The following is a 21,261-nucleotide window of genomic DNA, read 5'->3' as shown; positions in this document are numbered from 1 at the left end:
GATCACTGTTTTTATGAAATAAACTTTTTAATACTCTGAAATCAATGCTGTGTTCATGGCAGGTCTCTGTATGGGAGTTTAAAGGGATACAGGGGAGTGTAACGCACATCATGCCAAAGAAGCTTCTTTTCAAGAAATTTTACAGCTTCCAGAGTGAGAACCAGGCTCTCGTGTTTCAACATGCTGTGGACGTTTAGACCTGTAAAAACAAATTGCATATAATGTTTTTCAACTTCACGGAAGCTTTAATACAAAAGCCACATTCCCTTATGTTCGGTCTACAATAAATGTGCGCTTATAATGTGGTTAGTTTGTTTACCTATAGCTGGAATAATATTCACTGTTTTCAGGTTTTCGGTTGCCTTGAGAATGTTCTGAGGGAATTCTTCACCTCTGGAATGCAAGCATGCAAAAAAAGAAGAAATTACTTAAACCCAAAAATTTACTCACCCTCATGTCGTTCCACAAATGAAGACCTTTTTAATGAAATCTGAGTTATTTTTGTCCCTCCATTGACAGTCTACACAACTACCACTTGAATCCTTCAAAAAGTCCATAAAGAGATTGTGAAACTAATCCATATTAATTGAGCAGTTAAGTCCAAATTTCCTGAAGAGACTCGATAGCTTTATATGATGAACAGATTGGAACGACATGAGGGTGAGTAATTAATTAATGACTGAATTTTACATTTTTGGGTGAACTATCAGTTTAGTTCACCCAAAAATGAAAATGATGTCATTAATGACTCGCCCTCATGTCGTCCCAAGCCCGCTAAGACCTCCATTCATCTTCAGAACACAGTTTAAGATATTTTAGATTTAGTCCGAGAGCTTTCTGTCCCTCCATTGAAAATGTATGTACGGTATACTGTCCTTGTCCAGAAAGGAAATAAAGACATCATCAGTAGTCCATGTGACATCAGTGGGTTAGTTAGAATGTTTAGAAGCATATCGAAAATAAATTTTGGTCCAAAAAATAACAAAAACTACGACTTTATTCAGCATTGTATTGTCTTCCGGTTCTGTTGTCAATCCGCGTTCAGTGACCGGTAGACAATACAATGCTGAATAAAGTCGTAGTTTTTGTTATTTTTGGACCAAAATGTATTTTCGATGCTTCAAAAAAACTTCTAACTAACCCACTGATGTCACATGGACTACTTTGATGATGTCTTTATTTCCTTTCTGGACAAGAACAGTATACCGTACATACATTTTCAATGGAGGGACAAAAAGCTCTCGGACTAAATCTAAAATATCTTAAACTGTGTTCTGAAGATGAACGGAGGTCTTACGGGCTTGGAAAGATATGAGGGTGAGCCATTAATGACATAATTTAAATTTTTGGGTGAACTAACCCTTTAAGGAAACAAATATATCAGGTTTGCAATGGCATATACATCCCCTCTTGCAGACTTACACGTCAACGATGAGGACTGAATCCCCCCACTGTCTGTGTTTGACCAGGTCCTGGAGATAGTGGGGGTCTAGAGTGGGAATCTCCAGTGAGTCCACAATATGAAGGTAATCCTGGAAAAATAATGAGACTATTTTGTCTAATAGAATAATTTATGAACCAAACCACTTTTCACTTATTGACAAACGCATCCGTTTTGCTACTGTTAACTAAAACTAAAAAAATGTTTGTTAACTGAAATAAAATAATTACATGAATAAAAAAAAAAAGTTTAAGGAACTTAAGATTTAAGTAATCGAGCACCGTCGAGTCCCTGGCCAAAAATCGCGGTAGGATGGCATAAATCGGTAAACACAGAATAGATAACATCAAAGACGTCCGTTCGACTTTCATTGTGGAACTATTTTTTTAACCATGACGGGATGTGTGGGCGGGATGTCTTTTTAACGGTAATTAAACGTCCGAATGTTTGCTGGGTAAAAGCTAAATAGAACTATACAAATATATGTATAAAACACATAAAATAACGAATACTTAAAATTGAAATGACAACTGACCATTTAAATATTTAAAGCCAACAAAATATGAAATACTAGTAAAACAGTATGCATTCCAAAGCAAGCAAGACTTTTAGAGCACAGCCCCCCTCACCTGAGCCAGTTTGGCAGTTAGGGCGATTTTCAGCCCTTGCACCCGCACCTTCATGGGCAACATGTAATAATAGCTGGTTGGTCCTCGTGGACCATGAGCTACTCCTCCTGAATGTGCAAGAGGAGCATTTGTTTAGTGATTCAGAGGGTTTACTGCTATATATTGTCATCTATGCGTTTAAAACTGAACTCAAAATTATAGCTCACCTCCCCTCCATAGTGGAGAACGAATGCTTCCTTGTCGTGCCCGCCCACTTCCTTTTTGTTTCCAAGGTTTCCTCCCTCCACCGCTGACTTCAGCTCTTGACTTGACTTTTGCATGGCTCTACAGTAATCACATTACATATGTTTATTTCATTCGCAATGATTCAATATGACAGAGGTTCATAGAACATGATTTGGACGGTATCTTAATGCACAAGTCCAAACCGGAAAGCATAAAATGCTCCTCAGGGTTACTTACTATTCGTTTGAAATTACGTTGCCAGACCTCTACAGCATGGAGAATGTCCAACCTATTAATAAGAACAGAAAAAAAAGACCATTTGTTTGCAGCATAACTCCTGAAATGATTCAGAGGATTAAATGGTTTACCTAACAGGCACTGAGAAGACATCAGGGTGTAGGTCAACCACGCCAAGCGGTTCACTGTCAAGACTGGCCAAAGACTCGAGCCACGTTTGAGTGGGTGCCAGGTGAGCTGGGATATCAGCGTCACATCTCCGCAGAACTGGAAGATCAGAGCCGGATGGAGGAGCCCTCTCTGAAACAACATTTCAGACACGCTCGGTTCGATGAAAACACACGCCTCATGCATTTTAAAATGGCATTGTTGCACTTTCATTGACAACGTACAAAAATTTTGCATGGAAGCCGAAGTTCCTTCCAATCATTTAATTACTTCAGTTGTTATTACTGTGTGAAACTATATTAAATTAATATAGGTTGCCCTTGCACTCCATCTGTCATTTGGTTGAATAGCTTTAGATAATAACAGCTAATAGAAAGTTCTCAGATTCATTGTGGCAGCTGTTCTGTAACTATGGTATATTTGTAAAAACTATTTTTACCGTGGTGTACTTTTAACTCAAGGATGTAAGTAAGAGTGTAAAGCTGAAAACACTTCAAAGCCAGAGACTTTTTCTTCTCACAAGAAGAAGAATGCATTATAATTCTCTATTTAATAAACAAAGCTTTGCCTACTTTGTCCCGCGACTCCGATGAGATTTGATGGGAGTCGCAGATTTGATGGAAGCGCGCTTTCTCCAGAGACCGATGAGATGAACTGGTTTGAGAAAAATCATTGTTTAACTAGTCAGTGTGTGTATCAGCATGAACAGAAAAATCCTATGCACAAACGTTTAACATGATGAATTGCATGCGCACACTTACCCTTTTAACAACTGTTCTTCCACATATTGCCAACGTGGTACGAAACATGATGCGGGCTGAATAAAATAAATACTAAAAGCACTGCTGTTATAATTTCAGCTTCTTACATTATTTGGTTTTCCTGTCAGGAAGGTCGTGATGGCGTGCGCACACTTCCGTCGCCCTCATATGACGTAACCCGCGTTGTTGTCACATGTTCCTCCAGAAATCATTCTAATATGCTGATTTGATACTCAGTTATTATCAATGTTGGAAACAGTTTTGCTGCCTAATGTTTTTTTAGAACCTGTAATATTTTTTTCAGGATTCATTGACGCATAAAAACTTAAAAAAAAAAGAACAGCATATTAGAATGATTTCTGAGGGATCATGTGACACTGAAGACTGGAATAATGGCTGATGAAACTTCAGCTTTGCATCACGGAAATAAATAATATTTTAAAGTATACTAAAATAGAAAATCATTATTTTAAATTGTAATAATATTTCACAATATTACTGTTTTTTTTATCAAATAAATGCTTGGTGAGCATAAGAGACTTTTTTTAAAAACATAAAAAATCGCACCGATCCCAAACTTTTGAACGGCAGTATATATATATATATATATACATATATATATATATATATACAATGTATATAGTATTCTAATATTTATACATAGATTGAGATGAGCATAATATGTTATTGTATATACAGGTATCTTCACATTCTAAAATAATATACTTACTGTACATTGTTTCTAAAACAATAATAATGTAGTTATAATATAGTTGATGTGATTTATTCAGAGACACAGCTGTATCTAATTAAGTATTCATGGCATACCATACTATATTAACAGTGACCAAACCTAAATGACCGTTTTTATCTAGCTCACTCGTTTGGTATTTTTGAAATGGAAACCCCACCTTGTTATTTGCACAAAAAACACATATATAACACAAAAGCTGAACACAATCCTAAGTAATGTTGAACACTTCGAAATTTTCAAAAATAAGTGATTCTTTTATTTGTATCTTACAACTACAGGTGCAGAAGTTTTTTTTGCTGTTTATTAGCCAACAGACTCTTTACAATAGGCACAGCCGTACAACCTTCATCACAAGGTGATTTGTGTGATTGCATAGTGCAGTTTAAAACCTAGAATTTACATCCCAAGGTCAGTAAAAGACAAAAAAAATGCGCCACACAACAGTTTTTTTTTAACTCAATCAATAAAATGTCCGAAAAGAACCAATCAGGTCAAAAGAAAGAACCTTGTGTTTAACATATCAAGTGCAATCAGTTGTGTTGATATGCAAATTATAAATGTTAGTCAAATTAGATGACATATTAAGAAACCTATAGCAGAAATGAACATAATCCATATAGTGGTTGAGGCGCCACGCTATATTTAATCAAAACTTCAGACAAAGCATTTCTAATCCTCTGTCAAAAAAAAAAATCTGTTTATTTGATCTAAATGGGAACAACGTTGTGGCAAATGTGATATTTTGCCAGCTGGCACATCAAAATCAGAACAAAATTTCAAGTATGATCTTAAGAATCCCAATTAGAATAGTCCACAGGATGGATTCCTCTTCTTCCATCACATCCTCGGGGCCCTGAGAGTGTTGAGACTGACCAGGAGTCTCATCTGAAGGATAAGAGTTTTTCTCAATTTTACCTTCTTTCAGTGCTGTCTGGTCGTAAAACACCTTCATCTCAAACTCACTCTCCATGTAGGAGGGATGTCCGTAGATCCCGATTCCAACAGGCCTAAGAAAATCCCCCGGGACGACCACCACATCCTGGCCGCAGGTGGTAGACTGAAGCTTGTAGGAATCAAAGTTTGGCCGCAGCGTCTTGTCAGAGACGTAGAGATCCGCATCCCCTTTAAGGCTTTGCATGTGCAGGATAATGCGTCCTTCGTGGTTGAGACGCAGGTAGCTGTAGTTTCCCGCCCCTATGTGGCCTTGCACGACATGGAGCAGGGCCCATTCTTCTGGCACAGAATGCTCCTCTGAAAGCTGCAGAGAGCCCAGGGCCCGGGAGAGGGCCGCCAACACCAACAAACCACCCCAGCACAGCGCCATGTCACTGCTGCCAGACCCCAGCTACACCTGTAACCTGCCTGCAGTCAAAAACATATATATTAGTTTAGTATCATCAGGGCCCAGCAAAAAAAAAAAAGAAAAAAGTATTGTATTTCAGCTATTGGATTGGATCAAATCATGTAAATAGGTTGTTTAAAAAAAAAAAAAAAAATCTGAAATCAGATTAGAACTGAATTGAGGATTTTGATCTAGATCTAGAACTTCAATATGCGTTTAAAACCTTTTTATAGGAGTGGGATACAAAAAAATGTATTATCCTGATCCAACCAGAAGGCTGGATATCAGGAACAAAATTTATATCACTGTACAATTTGTTAACTAATACAGTACTTTAAAATAGAATTGATTTCTGTGATGCAAAGCTGAATTTTCAGCATCATTACTCCAGTCTTCAGCGTCACATGATCCTTTAGAAATCATTCTAATATGCTGATTTATTATCAATGTTGGAAACAGTTTTGCTGCTTAATATTTTTTTTGGAACATGTGATGCTTTTTTTCAGGATTCATTGATAAATAAAAAGTTAAAAAGAACCGCATTTATTCAAAATAGAAATCTTTTCTAACAATATAAATCTTTCCTATCACTTTTTATCAATTTAACACATCCTTGCTGTATAAAAGTATACATTTCTTTGATGAAATCTAATGACTAATGAAACTTTTGAACGGTAGTGTATATCGTTACGAAAGATTTCTATTTGAAATAAATACGGTTATTTTTTAACTTCTTATTCATAAAAAAAAAAACATATTCTGAGGGATCATTCATGTGACACTGAAGATTGAGTAATGGCTGATCAAAATTCAGCTTTGCATCACAGAAATAAGTTATGTTTTAAAGTATATTCAAATAATAAACCATTATTTTAAATTGTAATAATATTTAACTACACACACACACACAAAAACACACACATATATATATATACATACAGCACTTGATTAACCATAACAGTAATAAAGTAGAAGCAGGCTATATATTAAGGCTTTTGATACAGTACAGTAAGGTTAAAAAAGATGTTGTCCCCAAACAGCTGGACAATATCAAACGAAAGCAATACATTTTATTTTAACTATCATTAATTACTGTATATTAATTACAATGACACAGAGAGATGAACTCTTAAAAGTAATTTCTAAACACTGCATCCACCTTCTTGAGGACAAAAAAAGTTATCCACGTAGATTTTGATAATGTTCAAGTTGTTTGGTTTGAAAGGGACTTCTGTGTGTGCAGTGCTTAATACATCACTACACTACTGACAATGGACCTTTTTCTTGTCTGCAAAATTCCACCAAAATATTGCTAATGTGGTTTTTATTATTTTGTTAGAGGTCAGATGAGGGACCTGACTGTTTAAAAGAATTTGAAATTGGAAGAGGATGTTTGTATTTTTTTTTTGTGCTGTTTTTTTGTCTCTTCAATAAAAAACACAAAGAGACCATTCATTGACTATTCTATCTGTTGTTCTTTATATACATTGTGACACAAAGTCTCACTTAGTTTGTTCATCTGGATTTGGTAATCTGGGAAAATATGTTATCTGCATAAGTGTGATTCATTACAATGTTGTTTTGAAAAGCCTTAGTGATCCGTTTCCTGTAACATTAGACCAAGAGACTTTCGCCCCAGAGGCATTCTGAATCTAAACCTTGCATAATGGTGAAACGGCACCATTTGACACGTCATACATCTGGACTGACTGCTAAAAATATCTCTCTCGCTATTTTTAAGCAGCCACACACACACACACAGCCAATGGCCATGGTCGTGTACTGTCAGCCAGAGAAATATGCTTCAAGACCCCATTTTCAAATGAAACTGTAAATACTTATAACTGAATTGTGCAACTTCGTTTCAGGGCGTATGCTATGGAGTCTTAAAGTAGATATTTTGTTAGATAGCTTTTGTTTCATACACAGTCGAAAGTAAAAGCAGAAATTTAAAGGTGTATTTGTATATAACAGCGATGTTAAAAATAGACACCCGTGTAGCCTCAGAAGACCTTTTTTATAACGTTACTCTATAAAATGATTTGCACAATGCCATATACTATACACTCTCCGTTTCTAAATTAAAACGCCATCTAATTCTTGAAACTTGCACAAAAGAATAAGACAGCTATTCAGCTAGCTGGCTAGCAGACCAGTAACGTTAGTTTTTATGAAACTGAAACAAAAGAACTATCCGTAATTAACACAGGTTCTAACACAGACATGTATGGTTTTGAGTTACCGGTGCATTGTCAAAAATAATCCATGAGGAAGGAGAGTCAGCGTCGTTATGTTTGGAATTTTCTGTTACAGGTGTTGAGTTGACTTCTGCACGTTCTGGGACGTGATGCCATTATAACGCACCACAGCGCCCTCTGTAGGACAGGAGGACAGCAGATCTGGAATGACATGCATAACATAAAATAATCAGAATTCTCCTGTGAGATTTGGATTTAGAAAGTTAAACATTATTAGCAGACGATTTAAATAAAATAGTGAGTGTGAAAAGTGTGCTTATTCTTAAAAAGCTACAAGAGTGACCATGGTTGAACAATTTTCAGGTTTTCAAAAGAAGCACATTATAAGCATTTCACAGATACACACACAATTAAAAACAAAACAAAAATGATACAGAAAACAAAAAAGAATGACGATAATAATAATGATAAAATTGAGTGGGGAAATTGTGCCAAACAATCAAATTATTGCAGTGTACAGTACAAAATAAAATAGATATTATATAAGAAACAGAATAAAATAAAATACCTATCAGTAAGATATCAATGAGTAAGGCAGTGCTGAGTAGATTACTTGCAAATTGTAGTCCGTTACTGATTCCAAATTACATGACAAAAAATGTAGTTAGCAACGTAATACACATTTTAGGTAGGTAATATAATCAGACTACTTTTTTTAGAATACTTTTGACCTAACTAATCTATCACATTTAATTGAATAGGATAATAACATGCTGATATAAAAATATATTCTTTATCAACAACATGAAGTGCATTAAAAAAAAAATTACGTCAGGGTTTCCCAAACTGGGGTTTGTGAAGGAGCTAAACTATAATTAAATAAACCATGTAACAAATTTAAAATAAACAAATTTAAAATAAGAAACCCATATGGTAAATGTGAGAAACCCAATAAAAATGTGTTTAAAAGACAAAAGCTTTCTGAAGATATAGCGATGTTTAAATTAGCCTATACTTACTGAGTGATAATTTAAATAATAATTAATGTGTTCGCCAGGAGTTGATTCGATACGCAAACTTGCAATGAAAACACTCCTTCAAAGTGAAATGATTACTGTAAATTAAGTGGTCAAATGTTTTGTGGCCTCTTAATTTTCTGTGTTATTAGAGCCACCTGACTAACTGGTCTAAAAATATCTGAATGCATTGAAGCAATATGCTTTTTTAGAAAGGGAAATTTAAAACATGAAAAAAAAAAAGAATTAGTGAAAATCAATAAATGATTGTGAATAACATTATAGGCCCACTCAATTAAAAAGTAACTGAAGTCTGATTATGAGTATTTTAAATTGAAATATAATCTAATCACAAGTACTTTCTTAATCTGATTATGTAATTCAGGTTGCATGTAAAAATATTGTTGGTTTAATTTAGAAAGTAATCTGGTTGCATTATATATTTTTTAGTTAATTGAAAACTAAATATTTGAGTTAATACAAAGAAGAAGATTGAAGAAGAAGAAGAATCTTAAAATTGAATGTTATCTGAACCACATTAATTAAGTTGATTTGACAAAAGAAAAAGGATTGTGCATAAAAACATTTGTTTTTACAGTGAGGCAATAAGGTTAGAGAGGAAACACCTGAATCTAAACTTTATTATATTTTTTTTAGAAATTATGAAAATATAACTGTGAAACAAACTGTTATGCTATTAAAGGTGATATAGCTGGTCACAAACGTATCCTGATCTGAGGAGGTTTTGTTTTTGTCAGAACATATTCTGTTTTCATACACTAGAGGGCGCTGTGAGCAACTAGATTCAGTAGCAGCGCTGATTCTCACAGCTCTCGCCGGGTGCAGTGGCGCGCGCCTGTAGTCCAAGCTACTGGGAGGCTGAGGCTGGAGGATCGCTTGAGCTCAGGGGTTCTGGACTGCAGTTGACTATGTCGATCGGGTGTCCGCACTAAGTTCGGTATCGATATGGTGCTTCTGGGGGAGCCCGGGACCACCAGGTCGCCTAAGGAGGGGTGAACCGGCCCAGGTCGGAGACGGAGCAGGTCAAAGTCCCCGTGTCGATCAGTAGTGGGATCTCGCCTGTGAATAGACACTGCAGTGCATCCTGAGCGATACAGCGAGACTCAGTCTTTTGTGTGCACAGTTATTCTGTGGAATCTAACAAACAACAGCAGCAACAACAAATGAACACAAAATAAAGCCCTTAATGGCCAAATAAAATGATCCAATCCAGTCTTCTTTTATTATAATAAAGTACATTTTTCTATATGGCTACCCTGTTAGATACATTTACACCAATGCGGTAAATTTTTTCATACTGTCTCACAAATGTAATTTAGATATCAATATTAAATAGCCTATAATACATGTTTAATGACCAAACAGCTGAAAATGTATAGATAGCAAATGATTAATTGGTTAAACTAGATGATTTTTTTTTTTTTTTTTTAAAGGTCAACCAGATGTATTAAAATGAACTAGAAAAGATTAATATAAATAGGCTTCTCTTATGGTAGATGGGAAACTCAGCCTATAGGGCCTACATGTGGTTAAACAGCTATACATTAAAGTAGTCTATATTGTGCTGAATTAATTTAGCTTTATATTTAAAGGTATTTAAGAAGAAAATGTACTTTAAAAAATATAGCTACCAAAGAGATTGAACAAATATTTAGTTCACCCTGCCTAATCGTTCCCTGGTATTGTGTTTTCATACACTAGAGGGCGCTGTGAGCAACTAGATTCAGTAGCAGCGCTGATTCTCACAGCTCTCGCCGGGTGCAGTGGCGCACGCCTGTAATCCAAGCTACTGGGAGGCTGAGGTTGGAGGATTGCTTGAGCTCAGGGGTTCTGGACTGCAGTGGACTATGTCTATCGGGTGTCCGCACTAAGTTCGGTATCGATATGGTGATTCTGGGGGAGCCCGGGACCACCAGGTCGCCTAAGGAGGGGTGAACCGGCCCAGGTCGGAGACGGAGCAGGTCAAAGTCCCCGTGTCGATCAGTAGTGGGATCGCGCCTGTGAATAGACACTGCAGTGCATCCTGAGCAACACAGCGAGACTCAGTCTTTTGTGTGAACAGTTATTCTGTGGAATCTAATAAACAACAGCAACAACAAATGAACACAAAATAAAACCCATATTGACCAAATTAAATGATTCAGTCCAGCCTTCGTTTATTATAATAAAGAACTCAATTGTTCTTAATGGCTACCCTGTTCGATAAATTTACACCAATGCGGTACATTTTTTCATACTGTCTCACAAATGTAATTTAGATGTCAATATTAAGTAGCCTATAATACATGTTTAATGACCAAACAGCTAAAAAATGTATAGATAGCAAATGATTGGTTAAACTAGATCTTTTTTTTTTTTAAAGGTCAACCAGATGTATTAAAATGAACTAGAAAAGATTAATATAAATAGGCTTCTCTTATGGTAGATGGAAAACTCAGCCTAGGGCCTACATGTGGTTAAACAGCTATTCATTATTAGTGTATTGTGCTGAATTAATTTAGCTTTTTATTTAAAGGTATTTAAGAAGAAAATGTACTTTAAACAATATAGCTACCAAAGAGATTGAACAAATAGTTCACCCTGCCTAATTGTTCCCTGGTATTGTGTTTTCACACACTAGAGGGTGCTGTGAGCAACTAGATAGATTCAGTAGCAGCGCTGATTCTCGCAGCTCTCGCCGGGTGCAGTGGCGCGCGCCTGTAGTCCAAGCTACTGGGAGGCTGAGGCTGGAGGATCGCTTGAGCTCAGGGGTTCTGGACTGCAGTGGACTATGTCGATCAGGTGTCCGCACTAAGTTCGGTATCCATATGGTGCTTCTGGGGGAGCCCGGGACCACCAGGTAGGCTAAGGAGGGGTGAACCGGCCCAGGTCGGAGACGGAGCAGGTCAAAGTCCCCGTGTCGATCAGTAGTGGGATCGCGCCTGTGAATAGACACTGCAGTGCATCCTGAGCGATACAGCGAGACTCAGTCTTTTGTGTGAACAGTTATTCTGTTGAATCTAACAAACAGCAGCAACAACAAATGAACACAAAATAAAGCCCTTAATGGCCAAATAAAATTATCTAATCCAGTCTTTTATTATAATAAAGTACATTTTTCTATGGCTTCCCTATACATTTACACCAATGCGTTATATTTTTGTAATGTATCACAAATGTAATTTAGATGTCAGTATTTTACAAATAGCCTATAATACATATTTAATGATCAAACAGCTGAAAATCTATAGATAGCAAATGATGAATTGGTTAAACTGAGATATATATTTTTTTAAGTTAACCAATTAGAATAGATTAAGATAAATAGGCTAGTAGATTAAAAAAACTCAGGCTAGGGCCTACATGTGGTTAGACAGTTATAATTTAAATGTATTGTGCTAAAATAATTTAGCAAAAAAAAAAAAAAAAAGACAATGTACCACTTACCTTTAACAATATAGCTACCAAAGGGATCGTAAAATGCTTTAGGTCAACGGATCCTGCCTAATCGTTCCCTGGTATTGTGTTTTCATACACTAGATGGCGCTGTAAGCCACTGGATTCAGTAGCAGCGCTGATTCTCACAGCTCTCGCCGGGTGCAGTGGCGCGCGCCTGTAGTCCAAGCTACTGGGAGGCTGAGGCTGGAGGATTGCTTTAGCTCAGGGGTTCTGGACTGCAGTGGACTATGTCGATCGGGTGTCCGCACTAAGTTCGGTATCGATATGGTGCTTCTGGGGGAGCCCGGGACCACCAGGTCGCCTAAGGAGGGGTGAACCGGCCCAGGTCGGAGACGGAGCAGGTCAAAGTCCCTTTGTCGATCAAACAGCTGAAAATCTATAAAGCAAATGATGGATTGGTTAAACTGAGATTTTTTTTTTTTTTTTAAGTTAACCAATCAGAATAGATTAAGATAAATAGGCTAGTAGATAAAAAAAAACTCAGGCTAGGGCCTACATGTGGTTAGACAGCTATAATTTAAATGTATTGTGCTAAAATAATTTAGCAAATAAAAAATAAAATAAGACAATGTACCACTTACCTTTAACAATATAGCTACCAAAGGAATCGTAAAATGCTTTAGTTCAACGGATCCTGCCTAATCGTTCCCTGGTATTGTGTTTTCATACACTAGATGGCGCTGTAAGCCACTGGATTCAGTAGCAGCGCTGATTGTCACCGCTCTCGCCGGGTGCAGTGGCGCGCGCCTGTAGTCCAAGCTACTGGGAGGCTGAGGCTGGAGGATCGCTTGAGCTCAGGGGTTCTGGACTGCAGTGGACTATGTCGATCAGGTGTCCGCACTAAGTTCGGTATCCATATGGTGCTTCTGGGGGAGCCCGGGACCACCAGGTAGGCTAAGGAGGGGTGAACCGGCCCAGGTCGGAGACGGAGCAGGTCAAAGTCCCCGTGTCGATCAGTAGTGGGATCGCGCCTGTGAATAGACACTGCAGTGCATCCTGAGCGATACAGCGAGACTCAGTCTTTTGTGTGAACAGTTATTCTGTTGAATCTAACAAACAGCAGCAACAACAAATGAACACAAAATAAAGCCCTTAATGGCCAAATAAAATTATCTAATCCAGTCTTTTATTATAATAAAGTACATTTTTCTATATGGCTTCCCTATACATTTACACCAATGCGTTATATTTTTGTAATGTATCACAAATGTAATTTAGATGTCAGTATTTTACAAATAGCCTATAATACATATTTAATGATCAAACAGCTGAAAATCTATAGATAGCAAATGATGAATTGGTTAAACTGAGATATATATTTTTTTAAGTTAACCAATTAGAATAGATTAAGATAAATAGGCTAGTAGATTAAAAAAACTCAGGCTAGGGCCTACATGTGGTTAGACAGTTATAATTTAAATGTATTGTGCTAAAATAATTTAGCAAAAAAAAAATAAATAAAGACAATGTACCACTTACCTTTAACAATATAGCTACCAAAGGGATCGTAAAATGCTTTAGGTCAACGGATCCTGCCTAATCGTTCCCTGGTATTGTGTTTTCATACACTAGATGGCGCTGTAAGCCACTGGATTCAGTAGCAGCGCTGATTCTCGCAGCTCTCGCCGGGTGCAGTGGCGCGCGCCTGTAGTCCAAGCTACTGGGAGGCTGAGGCTGGAGGATTGCTTTAGCTCAGGGGTTCTGGACTGCAGTGGACTATGTCGATCGGGTGTCCGCACTAAGTTCGGTATCGATATGGTGCTTCTGGGGGAGCCCGGGACCACCAGGTCGCCTAAGGAGGGGTGAACCGGCCCAGGTCGGAGACGGAGCAGGTCAAAGTCCCCGTGTCGATCAAACAGCTGAAAATCTATAAAGCAAATGATGGATTGGTTAAACTGAGATTTTTTTTTTTTTTAAGTTAACCAATCAGAATAGATTAAGATAAATAGGCTAGTAGATAAAAAAAAACTCAGGCTAGGGCCTACATGTGGTTAGACAGCTATAATTTAAATGTATTGTGCTAAAATAATTTAGCAAATAAAAAATAAAATAAGACAATGTACCACTTACCTTTAACAATATAGCTACCAAAGGAATCGTAAAATGCTTTAGTTCAACGGATCCTGCCTAATCGTTCCCTGGTATTGTGTTTTCATACACTAGATGGCGCTGTGAGCAACTGGATTCAGTAGCAGCGCTGATTGTCGCAGCTCTCGCCGGGTGCAGTGGCGCGCGCCTGTAGTCCAAGCTACTGGGAGGCTGAGGCTGGAGGATCGCTTGAGCTCAGGGGTTCTGGACTGCAGTGGACTATGTCGATCTGGTGTCCGCACTAAGTTCGGTATCGATATGGTGCTTCTGGGGGAGCCCGGGACCACCAGGTCGCCTAAGGAGGGGTGAACCGGCCCAGGTCGGAGACGGAGCAGGTCAAAGTCCCCGTGTCGATCAGTAGTGGGATCGTGCCTGTGAATAGACACTGCAGTGCATCCTGAGCAACACAGCGAGACTCAGTCTTTTGTGTGAACAGTTATTCTGTGGAATCTAATAAACAACAGCAGCAACAACAAATGAACACAAAATAAAGCCCTTAATGGCCAAATAAAATGATCCAATCCAGTCTTCTTTTATTATAATAAAGTACATTTTTCTATATGGCTTCCCTGTTAGATACATTTACACCAATGCGGTAAATTTTTTCATACTGTCTCACAAATGTAATTTAGATATCAATATTAAATAGCCTATAATACATGTTTAATGACCAAACAGCTGAAAATGTATAGATAGCAAATGATTAATTGGTTAAACTAGATGATTTTTTTTTTTAAAAATAGGTCAACCAGATGTATTAAAATGAACTAGAAAAGATTAATATAAATAGGCTTCTCTTATGGTAGATGGGAAACTCAGCCTATAGGGCCTACATGTGGTTAAACAGCTATATATTAAAGTAGTCTATATTGTGCTGAATTGATTTAGCTTTATATTTAAAGGTATTTAAGAAGAAAATGTACTTTAAAAAATATAGCTACCAAAGAGATTGAACAAATATTTAGTTCACCCTGCCTAATCGTTCCCTGGTATTGTGTTTTCATACACTAGAGGGCGCTGTGAGCAACTAGATTCAGTAGCAGCGCTGATTCTCACAGCTCTCGCCGGGTGCAGTGGCGCACGCCTGTAATCCAAGCTACTGGGAGGCTGAGGTTGGAGGATTGCTTGAGCTCAGGGGTTCTGGACTGCAGTGGACTATGTCGATCTGGTGTCCGCACTAAGTTCGGTATCGATATGGTGCTTCTGGGGGAGCCCGGGACCACCAGGTCGCCTAAGGAGGGGTGAACCGGCCCAGGTCGGAGACGGAGCAGGTCAAAGTCCCCGTGTCGATCAGTAGTGGGATCGCGCCTGTGAATAGACACTGCAGTGCATCCTGAGCAACACAGCGAGACTCAGTCTTTTGTGTGAACAGTTATTCTGTGGAATCTAATAAACAACAGCAACAACAAATGAACACAAAATAAAACCCATATTGACCAAATTAAATGATTCAGTCCAGCCTTCGTTTATTATAATAAAGAACTCAATTGTTCTTAATGGCTACCCTGTTCGATAAATTTACACCAATGCGGTACATTTTTTCATACTGTCTCACAAATGTAATTTAGATGTCAATATTAAGTAGCCTATAATACATGTTTAATGACCAAACAGCTAAAAAATGTATAGATAGCAAATGATTGGTTAAACTAGATCATTTTTTTTTTTAAAGGTCAACCAGATGTATTAAAATGAACTAGAAAAGATTAATATAAATAGGCTTCTCTTATGGTAGATGGAAAACTCAGCCTAGGGCCTACATGTGGTTAAACAGCTATACATTATTAGTGTATTGTGCTGAATTAATTTAGCTTTTTATTTAAAGGTATTTAAGAAGAAAATGTACTTTAAACAATATAGCTACCAAAGAGATTGAACAAATAGTTCACCCTGCCTAATTGTTCCCTGGTATTGTGTTTTCACACACTAGAGGGCGCTGTGAGCAACTAGATAGATTCAGTAGCAGCGCTGATTCTCGCAGCTCTCGCCGGGTGCAGTGGCGCGCGCCTGTAGTCCAAGCTACTGGGAGGCTGAGGCTGGAGGATCGCTTGAGCTCAGGGGTTCTGGACTGCAGTGGACTATGTTGATCGGGTGTCCGCACTAAGTTCGGTATCGATATGGTGCTTCTGGGGGAGCCCGGGACCACCAGGTCGCCTAAGGAGGGGTGAACCGGCCCAGGTCGGAGACGGAGCAGGTCAAAGTCCCCGTGTCGATCAGTAGTGGGATCGCGCCTGTGAATAGACACTGCAGTGCATCCTGAGCGATACAGCGAGACTCAGTCTTTTGTGTGCACAGTTATTCTGTGGAATCTAACAAACAACAGCAGCAACAACAAATGAACACAAAATAAAGCCCTTAATGGCCAAATAAAATTATCTAATCCAGTCTTTTATTATAATAAAGTACATTTTTCTATGGCTTCCCTATACATTTACACCAATGCGTTATATTTTTGTAATGTATCACAAATGTAATTTAGATGTCAGTATTTTACAAATAGCCTATAATACATATTTAATGATCAAACAGCTGAAAATCTATAGATAGCAAATGATGAATTGGTTAAACTGAGATATATATTTTTTTAAGTTAACCAATTAGAATAGATTAAGATAAATAGGCTAGTAGATTAAAAAAACTCAGGCTAGGGCCTACATGTGGTTAGACAGTTATAATTTAAATGTATTGTGCTAAAATAATTTAGCAAAAAAAAAAAAAAAAAAGACAATGTACCACTTACCTTTAACAATATAGCTACCAAAGGGATCGTAAAATGCTTTAGGTCAACGGATCCTGCCTAATCGTTCCCTGGTATTGTGTTTTCATACACTAGATGGCGCTGTAAGCCACTGGATTCAGTAGCAGCGCTGATTCTCACAGCTCTCGCCGGGTGCAGTGGCGCACGCCTGTTGTCCAAGCTACTGGGAGGCTGAGGCTGGAGGATTGCTTTAGCTCAGGGGTTCTGGACTGCAGTGGACTATGTCGATCGGGTGTCCGCACTAAGTTCGGTATCGATATGGTGCTTCTGGGGGAGCCCGGGACCACCAGGTCGCCTAAGGAGGGGTGAACCGGCCCAGGTCGGAGACGGAGCAGGTCAAAGTCCCCTTGTCGATCAAACAGCTGAAAATCTATAAAGCAAATGATGGATTGGTTAAACTGAGATTTTTTTTTTTTTTTTAAGTTAACCAATCAGAATAGATTAAGATAAATAGGCTAGTAGATAAAAAAAAACTCAGGCTAGGGCCTACATGTGGTTAGACAGCTATAATTTAAATGTATTGTGCTAAAATAATTTAGCAAATAAAAAATAAAATAAGACAATGTACCACTTACCTTTAACAATATAGCTACCAAAGGAATCGTAAAATGCTTTAGTTCAACGGATCCTGCCTAATCGTTCCCTGGTATTGTGTTTTCATACACTAGATGGCGCTGTGAGCAACTGGATTCAGTAGCAGCGCTGATTGTCGCAGCTCTCGCCGGGTGCAGTGGCGCGCGCCTGTAGTCCAAGCTACTGGGAGGCTGAGGCTGGAGGATCGCTTGAGCTCAGGGGTTCTGGACTGCAGTGGACTATGTCGATCTGGTGTCCGCACTAAGTTCGGTATCGATATGGTGCTTCTGGGGGAGCCCGGGACCACCAGGTCGCCTAAGGAGGGGTGAACCGGCCCAGGTCGGAGACGGAGCAGGTCAAAGTCCCCGTGTCGATCAGTAGTGGGATCGTTCCTGTGAATAGACACTGCAGTGCATCCTGAGCAACACAGCGAGACTCAGTCTTTTGTGTGAACAGTTATTCTGTGGAATCTAATAAACAACAGCAGCAACAACAAATGAACACAAAATAAAGCCCTTAATGGCCAAATAAAATGATCCAATCCAGTCTTCTTTTATTATAATAAAGTACATTTTTCTATATGGCTTCCCTGTTAGATACATTTACACCAATGCGGTAAATTTTTTCATACTGTCTCACAAATGTAATTTAGATATCAATATTAAATAGCCTATAATACATGTTTAATGACCAAACAGCTGAAAATGTATAGATAGCAAATGATTAATTGGTTAAACTAGATGATTTTTTTTTTTAAAATAGGTCAACCAGATGTATTAAAATGAACTAGAAAAGATTAATATAAATAGGCTTCTCTTATGGTAGATGGGAAACTCAGCCTATAGGGCCTACATGTGGTTAAACAGCTATATATTAAAGTAGTCTATTGTGCTGAATTAATTTAGCTTTATATTTAAAGGTATTTAAGAAGAAAATGTACTTTAAAAAATATAGCTACCAAAGAGATTGAACAAATATTTAGTTCACCCTGCCTAATCGTTCCCTGGTATTGTGTTTTCATACACTAGAGGGCGCTGTGAGCAACTAGATTCAGTAGCAGCGCTGATTCTCACAGCTCTCGCCGGGTGCAGTAGCGCACACCTGTAATCCAAGCTACTGGGAGGCTGAGGTTGGAGGATTGCTTGAGCTCAGGGGTTCTGGACTGCAGTGGACTATGTCGATCGGGTGTCCGCACTAAGCTCGGTATCGATATGGTGCTTCTGGGGGAGCCCGGGACCACCAGGTCACCTAAGGAGGGGTGAACCGGCCCAGGTCGGAGACGGAGCAGGTCAAAGTCCCCGTGTCGATCAGTAGTGGGATCGCTCCTGTGAATAAACACTGCAGTGCATCCTGAGCGATACAGCGAGACTCAGTCTTTTGTGTGCACAGTTATTCTGTGGAATCTAATAAACAACAGCAACAACAAATGAACACAAAATAAAACCCATATTGACCAAATTAAATGATTCAGTCCAGCCTTCGTTTATTATAATAAAGAACTCAATTGTTCTTAATGGCTACCCTGTTCGATAAATTTACACCAATGCGGTACATTTTTTCATACTGTCTCACAAATGTAATTTAGATGTCAATATTAAGTAGCCTATAATACATGTTTAATGACCAAACAGCTAAAAAATGTATAGATAGCAAATGATTGGTTAAACTAGATCATTTTTTTTTTTTAAAGGTCAACCAGATGTATTAAAATGAACTAGAAAAGATTAATATAAATAGGCTTCTCTTATGGTAGATGGAAAACTCAGCCTAGGGCCTACATGTGGTTAAACAGCTATACATTATTAGTGTATTGTGCTGAATTAATTTAGCTTTTTATTTAAAGGTATTTAAGAAGAAAATGTACTTTAAACAATATAGCTACCAAAGAGATTGAACAAATAGTTCACCCTGCCTAATTGTTCCCTGGTATTGTGTTTTCACACACTAGAGGGCGCTGTGAGCAACTAGATAGATTCAGTAGCAGCGCTGATTCTCGCAGCTCTCGCCGGGTGCAGTGGCGCGCGCCTGTAGTCCAAGCTACTGGGAGGCTGAGGCTGGAGGATCGCTTGAGCTCAGGGGTTCTGGACTGCAGTGGACTATGTCGATCAGGTGTCCGCACTAAGTTCGGTATCGATATGGTGCTTCTGGGGGAGCCCGGGACCACCAGGTCGGCTAAGGAGGGGTGAACCGGCCCAGGTCGGAGACGGAGCAGGTCAAAGTCCCCGTGTCGATCAGTAGTGGGATCGCGCCTGTGAATAGACACTGCAGTGCATCCTGAGCGATACAGCGAGACTCAGTCTTTTGTGTGAACAGTTATTCTGTGGAATCTAACAAACAGCAGCAACAACAAATGAACACAAAATAAAGCCCTTAATCAATGGCCAAATAAAATTATCCAATCCAGTCTTTTATTATAATAAAGTAAATTTTTCTATGGCTTCCCTATACATTTACACCAATGCGTTATATTTTTGTAATGTATCACAAATGTAATTTAGATGTCAGTATTTTACAAATAGCCTATAATACATATTTAATGATCAAACAGCTGAAAATCTATAGATAAAGCAAATGATGAATTGGTTAAACTGAGATATATTTTTTTTTAAGTTAACCAATTAGAATAGATTAAGATAAATAGGCTAGTAGATTAAAAAAACTCAGGCTAGGGCCTACATGTGGTTAGACAGTTATAATTTAAATGTATTGTGCTAAAATAATTTAGCAAAAAAAAAAAAAAAAAAGACAAAGTACCACTTACCTTTAACAATATAGCTACCAAAGGGATCGTAAAATGCTTTAGGTCAACGGATCCTGCCTAATCGTTCCCTGGTATTGTGTTTTCATACACTAGATGGCGCTGTAAGCCACTTGATTCAGTAGCAGCGCTGATTCTCACAGCTCTCGCCGGGTGCAGTGGCGCGCGCCAGTAGTCCAAACTACTGGGAGGCTGAGGCTGGAGGATCGCTTGAGCTCAGGGGTTCTGGACTGCAGTGGACTATGTCGATCGGGTGTCCGCACTAAGTTCGGTATCGATATGGTGCTTCTGGGGGAGCCCGGGACCACCAGGTCGCCTAAGGAGGGGTGAACCGGCCCAGGTCGGAGACGGAGCAGGTCAAAGTCCCCGTGTCGATCAAACAGCTGAAAATCTTAAAGCAAATGATGGATTGGTTAAACTGAGATTTTTTTTTTTTTTAAAGTTAACCAATTAGAATAGATTAAGATAAATAGGCTAGTAGATAAAAAAAAACTCAGGCTAGGGCCTACATGTGGTTAGACAGCTATAATTTAAATGTATTGTGCTAAAATTATTTAGCAAATAAAAAAAAAAATAAGACAATGTACCACTTACCTTTAACAATATAGCTACCAAAGGAATCGTAAAATGCTTTAGTTCAACGGATCCTGCCTAATCGTTCCCTGGTATTGTGGTTTCATACACTAGATGGCGCTGTAAGCCACTGGATTCAGTAGCAGCGCTGATTGTCGCAGCTCTCGCCGGGTGCAGTGGCGCGCGCCTGTAGTCCAAGCTACTGGGAGGCTGAGGCTGGAGGATCGCTTGAGCTCAGGGGTTCTGGACTGCAGTGGACTATGTCGATCTGGTGTCCGCAC

At 38.6% G+C, this 21,261-nt stretch overlaps 2 protein-coding genes across 2 annotated transcripts; both read right to left on the bottom strand.

The window, feature by feature from the left end:
• Nucleotides 1-2: 2 nt before the first annotated feature.
• Nucleotides 3-3,644, bottom strand: mrpl4 (mitochondrial ribosomal protein L4). The gene is made up of 9 exons (XM_056252764.1): nt 3,462-3,644; nt 3,273-3,354; nt 2,664-2,832; nt 2,533-2,584; nt 2,277-2,394; nt 2,071-2,177; nt 1,423-1,532; nt 320-393; nt 3-199 (listed from the first exon to the last, which is right to left on the bottom strand). The coding sequence occupies exons 1-9, from the start codon at nt 3,507-3,509 to the stop codon at nt 54-56; spliced, it is 906 nt and encodes a 301-aa protein (XP_056108739.1). The 5' UTR covers nt 3,510-3,644; the 3' UTR covers nt 3-53.
• An 804-nt stretch (nt 3,645-4,448) lies between these two features.
• cunh6orf120 (chromosome unknown C6orf120 homolog) lies at nt 4,449-7,938 on the bottom strand. The gene is made up of 2 exons (XM_056252757.1): nt 7,800-7,938; nt 4,449-5,577 (listed from the first exon to the last, which is right to left on the bottom strand). The coding sequence occupies exon 2, from the start codon at nt 5,537-5,539 to the stop codon at nt 4,979-4,981; it is 561 nt and encodes a 186-aa protein (XP_056108732.1). The 5' UTR covers nt 5,540-5,577; nt 7,800-7,938; the 3' UTR covers nt 4,449-4,978.
• Between the last annotated feature and the right edge of the window lie 13,323 nt (nt 7,939-21,261).

Source organism: Rhinichthys klamathensis, unplaced genomic scaffold (assembly GCF_029890125.1).
Source record: "Rhinichthys klamathensis goyatoka isolate OS25496 unplaced genomic scaffold, OSU_Roscu_1.1 h1tg000098l_1, whole genome shotgun sequence".
Classification (NCBI taxonomy): Eukaryota; Metazoa; Chordata; class Actinopteri; order Cypriniformes; family Leuciscidae; genus Rhinichthys; species Rhinichthys klamathensis.
The sequence above is the reverse complement of the archived record's forward strand: the minus strand, read 5'-3'. Positions and strand labels throughout refer to the sequence as shown.

Coding starts and splice junctions, on each gene's coding strand:
- mrpl4 (XM_056252764.1), bottom strand. CDS start 3,509: ATGTTTCGTACCACGTTGGCAATATGTGGAAGAACAGTTGTTAAAAGG. Junction 2,585..2,663: donor GTCTTCTCAGTGCCTGTTAG/GTAAACCATTTA, acceptor TCTTATTAATAG/GTTGGACATTCTCCATGCTG. Junction 1,533..2,070: donor TAACTGCCAAACTGGCTCAG/GTGAGGGGGGCT, acceptor TTATTTTTCCAG/GATTACCTTCATATTGTGGA.
- cunh6orf120 (XM_056252757.1), bottom strand. CDS start 5,539: ATGGCGCTGTGCTGGGGTGGTTTGTTGGTGTTGGCGGCCCTCTCCCGG.